The 8,770-nt window shown below is 43.5% G+C and overlaps 1 protein-coding gene across 1 annotated transcript in view; it reads right to left on the bottom strand.

Moving 5' to 3' along the window:
- Positions 1–1,389: 1,389 nt before the first annotated feature.
- oplah (5-oxoprolinase, ATP-hydrolysing) overlaps positions 1,390–8,770 on the bottom strand; it is a 28,515-nt gene continuing 21,134 nt past the window's right edge. Inside the window, exons 21-29 of the mRNA XM_083778170.1 lie at positions 8,311–8,495; positions 7,870–8,016; positions 6,836–6,970; positions 5,609–5,758; positions 5,176–5,333; positions 4,623–4,783; positions 4,131–4,228; positions 3,253–3,460; positions 1,390–1,464 (exon numbers count right to left, since the gene is read on the bottom strand). Coding sequence (XP_083634296.1) covers positions 3,299–3,460; positions 4,131–4,228; positions 4,623–4,783; positions 5,176–5,333; positions 5,609–5,758; positions 6,836–6,970; positions 7,870–8,016; positions 8,311–8,495 — 1,196 coding nt within the window. The 3' untranslated portion in view covers positions 1,390–1,464; positions 3,253–3,298. The remainder of the gene's footprint in view (positions 1,465–3,252; positions 3,461–4,130; positions 4,229–4,622; positions 4,784–5,175; positions 5,334–5,608; positions 5,759–6,835; positions 6,971–7,869; positions 8,017–8,310; positions 8,496–8,770) is intronic.

Here is an 8,770-nt window from a genome sequence, read left to right as displayed (position 1 = left end):
TTTTGGATATGTTGTTCCCTGATTAATGTCAGTGGTATAAGTGAAATCAAATGTGTATTTAGTTCAAGTACTGGGATACTTGTAAAAAATACTTTCAAAAGCACATGCTTTTAAAATAAAGTACAAATAAAGTAGATTTGTTTTTATATATCTTGGTGCATTGCTGTATAATTAACAAAAGTTATTAAGAGAGTCAAAAGTACAATATTTGTCTTTGCAATGGAGTGAAAGTCACTCCACTACAATTACACTAAAGTGCAGACAATTGTACCATACTCAAGTATGTACTTGGTTACTTTCCACCACTGGCCAAGTGGCCATGACTGCCCAAAAGCCTAATGCTGCAGCTTCAAGTAGTAGAGATAGAAGTGCTCAAGTAGCAACAGCAGGGGGTTAGTAGGGGTCAGTAGGGCATCAAGCCCTTTGAGTGTGATAGATTATTTTACCACAGGAATTGTGATCTATAGAGATCTTCAGATCTATTATCTTTTGATCCACAGTCCATCACCCCTACATTGCGGTTACAGTCTGTGATTCCAACACACACACTCACACACATGGAAGCACGTGTGCGCTCGTGCGTGCACACACACGCACAGACGTGCGCGCACACACACACACACACACACACACACACACACAGAGATGATTTACATCAACAAGTCCAGCCTCCTGCTGTTTTGACTGCAGTGGCCAGTATCTCCTTATCAGGCGGCTTATGCATGCCATTGCCTGCACCCCCAGAACCCCCCTCCCCCCTAACACACACACACACACACACACACACACACACACACACACACACACACACACACACACACACACACACACACACACACACACACACACACACAGAATCCAGTTGGGTCTTTCTCTCCATCTTAAAAAATGTCCTTGTGTGTAACTATGTAGAGTTAATGTAAGACAAATCAATCTGTTTTGATGTTAGTGATGTGAAGTAGTCTTTGTTTTGTCATGAAGGTTTTTGTTTACAACACAACAGGAACAGTGACCCCTCTGGAAAGCAGTGTCGTGTGCAGTTCTGAACACAGGGTGGCAGTATGAGATCAATACACTTAAACTTAACCTATTAACCCTACTTACCCTAGCTGACAGGAGTCCCTCATGGCTCTATACTAGGATAACTCTTCACCGAACGGGGCATTCTAGCAGAAACGTATATGACCACTTGTAAAAAATCTTGTGTTATATCTTGAATCGGAACATTTTGTCATATGGAGGACAAATGTTGAACAATGAGAAACACAAACGCATATCATGCCATCTCAGCATGTTTTTATATTTGAATATGAAGCTATTTGACTGTGACAGAAACAAGGGGATATCCAGTGTTTAAAGAAATTGTTTTATTTGGAGGGCCTATAAAATAACGCATTTCGGCATGCAGGCCTTCCTCAGCGTTTCAAACTGCTTCAAGGACACCCTAATCTCTCACAGTCAGGCCTGTATTGACATAAAGATATGCACTACCTTATACAGTAACTACACTACATTTTAGTGTTCATGTTTCCTGTGTGGAAATGTTATTGTTACATAGACCAGGGATTCTCAACATTTTCTGGATCAGGGCCCACTTGAAAATCTTGAAAGCGTTCGCGGCCCACACATCTGACAACTTAACACTGCAGCCGTTAAGTGGTCAGATGGGTGGTCCGTGTGCATTCTCAGCATGTTTAGGTTGTTGATGATCAATCAATCGATTGTGTCCTGGCTTGGATCAATGGAACCAATGGTTTCAATCCGATTTTCGTCCTTACAGAAAAAATACAAAGATTACACTAGCCAGATTACACTGCCAGTTCCATTGCATTTGTATCTTTCTCCAATAACGGTCAAATAAAGGCTTAAAAATCCCCCCCCCCCCCAGAAGAAATAAAATGTCAAAGATGCTTGTTTGTTTGTTTTATTCTCCTGAAGGTTTCAAAATATGCTGAAGTAACTCAAGGACAAACTGTGTTTTATTTGTCTTGTGCAGAATAAACAGTGGAAGGTGGTTCTACTCGTCCTTATCCTCCCCCCCCCCCCCCTCTCCATCTTTGGTAATGCATGCCGTGCCAAACAGACCTCTTTGTCTCGCTGAGTCACAGTACACAGATTTCTCAAGTTGTAATGTTGTATATTTCTCACTATCCACTGTAGACTGACTGGTCTCTTCTACCCATACTTACATTGCCGAGGTAGATTGTCTGTGCATGTACATTTTGGGCTATTTTCTTTTACACCTTGTTTTATATCTGTAGCATACCTGGTCATGTTTTCCTAATGCCCCTGTACTGACACTTCTTTCTTATATTATTAGGTACGCCAATCTTTATCTCTTTTACCATTATTTGTCCTAGGTTTCTTTTTTAATATATTTTTTATCCCACGATTTTGTAACCCATTTTTCACCCCTGTGTCAATCATCTAATGTGATCCTGGGCTCTACACACCCTCCGCCAACCTGGGGAGAGCAACGGACTTAACTCATGCTTCCTTCATGCTTGAGTGTCCAAGTTGCTCCTTTACACCTGACAGGGGGGAGTTTCCCTGGTTGGACGTAGCGCGTGGAAGGAACACGTTATTCCAACCAGTTCCTTTCCCCTCCATCAGGCGTATTTGTCCTATGTTTCATAAGTGCAGTATTGCCATTGACTACGGAATGTCCCCCCCAAGGGATCAATAAAGTTCAGTGATTAAGTCAGCGGTTCTTTAATGTTTTCATGTCAAGGACCCCCAAACTGATCTATATTTAACGTGATTATTGCCACGACAGTGATGCGGTCAGGAACGAGACGTAGTCGAGTTCCGCAATATTGCAATTGCATACAACAGAAAATCAGAAAATCGCTGAAAAAACATATTTTTTTAATGACAGATGTCATCACTACTACCACAAATGTTCCAAGAAACTAGCTAGCCTAGCCGCCGAGTTTGCTGCGCTCTGGGGAAACAGAATTCTGAATTCTTTGTTTTGATTAGGTGTGGAGTGGTGCTCGTTTGAACCACGGCTAGAAGGCTGTTTCAACCAATCAGATTGCTTCCTCGAAACGACCTGTTGTATAATTGGCCACGGACCCCCTGTACAAGATTTGTTGTTATTTGAAAATAGCTGACACGTATATAAAAAGGTTAAAATGCTTAAAAATTATTTTGATGCTACATCAACCAACTCCGCTGCCCCTGAAGGACCCCAGGAGGGTTCCCCGGACCCCACTTTGAGAACCACTGCTCTAAGGTTTCTTTACAAACCTCCTCCTCCATCCTCTATCTCTCCCTGTCTTGTTAGTATAGTGTGTCACACGGCCTCCTGTGCCATGCGGTACTCAAACACGCTGCCTCTCTCGGCGAAGGCCTCGTTCTGGCGCTTGCGCTTCTTGGCTGCAGGCGCTCCGTTGGTGGCCTCCTCCTCCGCTGGCCCGTAACCTCCTCCTCCAGGGGTGTAGAGACAGAACATGTCCTGCAGGGGGAGACAGAGGTTAAAGGGTATATCGTATATAATGACCATGTGCGTAACGTTACATAGTCAAAGAAGCATCCTAGAACCAGTGTTGTTTTTGGCAGCAAATTTCTATTTTAGTTTAGTCATAGTCTTTGGACTGAAACTTCATTTAGTTTTAGTCTCATTTTGGTCACCTGGAAATGTCTTACTGTTAGTCTAGTTTTAGTCGACTAAATGTCATAAGATTTTAGTCGACTAAATCTACAGGTGATTTAGTCGACTAAAATGTATTTTGGCGGGTCTTGATGCCGTCGTAATGAGTGTTTTTACACTTGCTGAAAATAGCCGATCTACAAGCTCACAACGCATCGCAACGCGACGCGTTGTGAGCTTGTAGATCAGCTATTTTCAGCATGCAACCAAGTGTAAAATGACTTATACTGGATCTCTTGTCCACTAGTCCCTTCCTAACATTTTAGTCTAGTTTTTATTTGTCGACGAAATTGTCAGTATATTTAGTCTTAGTTTTAGTCGTCGTAGCTTAGTTTTCATTTAGTTTCCATTTGTTTTTGTCAGTGAAAAAAGGTAGTCGACGAACATTTTTCGTCTTAGTTTTAGTCGACGAAAACAACACTGACACACACACACACACACACACACACACACACACACACACTCTCTCTCTTACCCCTGGTTCCAGACTGACGGTGGTCTTGGCTCCCAGGTTGAGCACTCTTCCGTCTGCCCTGCGGAGCTGGTTCAGACCTGCTGCACCACTCTCCCCTCCTGAAGGACACGAGGAACATTATTAAATGTCAAATATCGAATTATTTCACTGGGTGAGAAAGAAAGGGGCCATATTGATCAAGTCATAATATGTGATTGAGGAAAAAGATAAAATCGAAAAACAAATTTATGATTGATGACAAACTCAAAGTTAACACCTGGTTGTGTGTTTGTATGTCCAATATGTTTGAATACATGGGCATGTCATAATAGGCAAATATTCAGTGAAAATAGATATTTGTGTAGTAGAGGGATAAAAAAGAGGCGGGCCAAGTAAAGAGCCCTGTGTGACCCTAATCAACTAGCCATTATTGACGCATAAGTGATGAATGGAATCACAAAATGTATCCACCCATCCAAACTTTTGTACAGGCAAAGGTCAAAGGTTATATACCTTTCAGGCCATAGGGTCGGGTGGAGCGCCTCTCCGTCAGCACGGACAACTGAACCTTGTTCCTGAAGAGAAGTTTGCGGATCACGCCATCTCCACCACGGTACTTCCCTGCACCACCCGAGTTGGGCCTCAGATCGAACTGTTCCAAGACCACTGGATACCTGCCAACAAGATGCAAACATCTGAACAGAACTGAACAGAACAGACCACTTAAACCTCCAGCATACTCCGAACGAAGGGGAACTTTGTTCAGCATTCATACAAAAGGACAAAGTTCTAGAGTCTAGAACTTTGTATGAATGCTGAAGCGAATATGAAATTGTTTTGTCCTCTAGAATCTAGAGGACAAAACAATGTCATATTCGCTATGGCTTAGCCCTGAGTTCTGCACTTTAGACACTTTAGCATAGTGTCTGTCCACCAAACTTGCACCAACATGTACCGGAAATGTATTTTACAGTTAATAAATCATGAAAATAAACCTAAAATGAATGTTACACGGTATGACTTTTTGATCTTTTACCGAAGACTACATAAGTTGACGTGTGCTCACCTTTTCTCCAGGATCTCTGGGTCGGTGATGCGTGTGTTGGTCATGTGACTGTGCACGCCGCTCCGCCCACTCCAGCCAGGCCCCGCCCCCGATCCCCCGGCAACCGTCTCATAGTATCCACTCTTCTCACTGCCGAAGGAAATGTTGTTCATGCAGCCCTGAAAACAAATATGTGATTGATAAGTATCGATAAGTGATCAATACTAAGCTAATTATGGTACATACACTTTCCTTTGATATTATTCCTTAACTTTGAATAACTAGTGGTTCTCAGAGTATGGCCCGGGGCCCCCTGGGGTCCTTGGGGGGGTTCCAGGGGGTCCCTCCGTCCTCAGTGGTCTTCCGCCAAAAATTGCAAATCCACAGCACATTTTGAGCTTGTAATTTAGTTATTTTTGCCAAATGTACACTCCTCCCCCCCTCTCTTCCTCACCTGTGACGCGGCACACACTTCAAAGGCCCGGAAGATGACATCAACCACCCTCTGTGATGTCAGCACGTTCCCGCCCACCACTGCTGCATTCTGTGAAGGCTGGAGGATTGAGCCCGGGGGTATGATAACTTTGATTGGAGTGAGGCAGCCCTGGGGAGGAAGGCAGACAGGGGAGGACGATGGGTGAGTCTGTTAGCCTCACATTACCAGGCTACATTACCAGGCTACCGGTATGTGCCAATAGAAAGTTCAAAGCCATGAAGGCAATTTGAAGGCAAAGAGGAAAGGAGACAGATAAGTATAGAGGCATGTTTTCTTTTTTTATAGAAAGCTGATTATGTTTTGAAAGTTCAAAGCCATCAGCTACTTTTAAAGCAATTTTCGAAACGGTTCCAAATTGCTCCCTCTGTGCCTTTCCTCTCAGCTTTCCTCATTATTATCTTCACTAGTCCTTTACCCGTTCCAAGATAGATCATAGGCTATTATTGATATATAGAGTTTGAGGCAGGCGGTCTGTGGACCCCTGAGTGGTCCACGAAGCAATTAAGCAAAGCACTGTCTATACCCCTCCGTCTCTCACACACACACGCACACACACACGCACACGCACACAAGGTAAAGGTGTGTGTAGCGGGGGCGGACTTGTAAGAAATCAGCAAGATTCGGCTTTTGGTTTCTGAATTTTGGTGTGGTGTTAAGTATGGGTATATAAGGATTTCAAAAAGCTGGGCAAACGCGTTGGGAGCGATACATATAGGTATGGTTGAAAACCAAAATAATTGATAAGAGACTTTCAATGGATTCTGTTACTATCGAGTGTGCTAAATAACAATTTAAGAACAACGAACAACCAGAAAGGCATCGTTTTCAAGATGGCTTCCACGGTAGCTAAAATGAGCTAAAATGCTTATAAACTGTGATTTAATAAGAATCATAACAATTATGCACTTCGTAACTACTTTTTGAATTTTGGCATGGTGTTAGGTATGGGCATAAGGTTTTCAAAAACCATTGCAAACTATTTTGGCTCGCCCCCTAGTGGTCGGTTTGCAACTTTGGAATGAAACCATATACTGACATATCTAATAGTGGTTTCATTGCAAACTGGGTTGCATTCCGGTCACACACACAGCCTGCACCGCTCAGTTCACACGGCTGTGATTTTTTGTTTTTTCAGGAGCCGTTGGTCCACCTGAATTGAGTAGATGGGCCCGTGGTAAGCTGTACCTGGTTGAGGGGGATGTCCTGGCCCACCATGCAGCGCAGGCAGTAGATCAGAGCGGACAGTGTGATGGCCCGGGGAGCGTTGCAGTTGCCCCACACCTCTGTGCCTGTTCCTGTGAAGTCAAACACAGCACTGCCCTGCAGGGTGACAGGGACATAACATACCGTGCATTACATTCATTCTAAAACCACTCGTTGTCAAACATTTTCATGTCAAGGTCAGACCCCATAAGACCTGAGGCCTACAAATGCCCTCTAAATCAGTAGTTCTCACACTTTGAAGATTTTCAAAAATGTACAAAAACAGCAGATGTACAAGCTCGCAGTGAAACTAGCAAGTGACTGTGCTTGTACATCTGCTATGTTTGAATAGCCATGGGAAAAATCTGAAATGACAGATGCTTTTCTGGTTTAACGGGTTGTTAATATGCACACCACAATCTGAGTTTGTGCCAGGGATCTAGCCTGGTTGTGGACAAATAGTTAGGGAAAATTTGCTTAAGTTGTGGCAAATCTGGAATACCACTAGCTTTCTTCACAGATGTGTTCATAAAGGTGTCTACTATCACAGAATCTTTCCCCCCCAAGCCAACTCCCTTGGGAAACTTTGTGGGAGCCAATCAAAGTTGGGGTACATGGAGGGCCTAGGATAAATTATTATGAAACATTATGAGCTTCTGAGGTGTGTAAATAGGTTTCTTTTGGGTTTGCTGAATCTGTTCCAGCCATTACCTTTCAGTAAAAAAGACTTAACTGACCATGTCACAAGCTGATATTGGCCAATTTTAAAATGTCCTGCTGTTAGCCTCCGTGTACCCCAACTTTGATTGGCTTTTCTGTTATAGTAGACACCTTTATGAACACATCTGTGAAGAAAGCTAGTGGTAAGCATTTGTTTTTCCAGATTTTCCATAACTTAAGCAAACTTTCCCTTATTAAAAATAATTTGCAGAAAATAGTCTATCTATAAGCTAACAACACGTCACATCTGGCAGAGGAATCATGCTTTTTGTTATGACAAAATTACTCCCACTCACCTCTTCCTCGTTGATCTGGACCCGCAATCTGATTGGTGTTCCGTCGTCCATGTGATCCTCTGACTCCACCTCCAAGGAGCCGGTCTGTTGCCGCCATCGACAGGCAAAATCTTTCAGCATGTCTCTGACAGCCAGCTCTGCATTACTCTGATGCACGGACACGCACACACACACACACAAACACACAATACCAGTAAGACGCCTGAGGGTGAGAAGCGCCCTAAAGGGCGAGGTGGCGTGCAGCGGGGGTTTGATGAGGGTCCAGGTAGGGCAGAATTTCACACTTAAGTACAGTACTTGTTGAATACATGTACTTAATGACTTGACGCCACTGTTAAAACACACACATAGCACGACATGTGAGAGGTTGACCCAAACCCTTCTCACTGTTAAACACACACATAGCACAACGTGTGAGAGGCGGACCCAATCCCTTCTCACCTGTATGTAACCCATGTAGGCCTGGACCACAGCCAGCCCATAGCTGTCAATCAACTCCCCCACCAGCTGGCTGCCTCTCTGATTGGCCGCCACCTGAGCCCGCAGGTCCGACAGGTTGTCATGGAGATTGCGCGTCCCGGAGCAGCCTGGGTGCTGGGCCGGAGCCATGAGGGCTTCAGTTACAGCTGATATGATGGAGAGGAGAGAGAGAGAGAGAGCAACAGGAGGAAGACGTGAAAGGAATTGAGTGAGCTTGTATATCAGCTATTTTAGAATAATTACTGTAGTTAATGTAGTTACTTTAATGAATTTAGTTACTTTTAGTCATTTTACTTTTGTTTTTGTTACTTTAATTCCTTTTCTTTAACCTTTTAAAACTTTTTAACCAATTTTATATTCCCCCCCAAAATCGATAATTTTGTATTAACCCATTCTGGGCGGGAACCCCTTTTGGTGTTTT

The sequence above is a fragment of the Protomyctophum parallelum genome (genome assembly GCF_964188405.1).
Source record: "Protomyctophum parallelum genome assembly, chromosome: 12".
NCBI classification, from domain to species: domain Eukaryota; kingdom Metazoa; phylum Chordata; class Actinopteri; order Myctophiformes; family Myctophidae; genus Protomyctophum; species Protomyctophum parallelum.
Note: the sequence above shows the minus strand (reverse complement) of the source record. Positions and strands in the feature narration are given on the sequence as shown.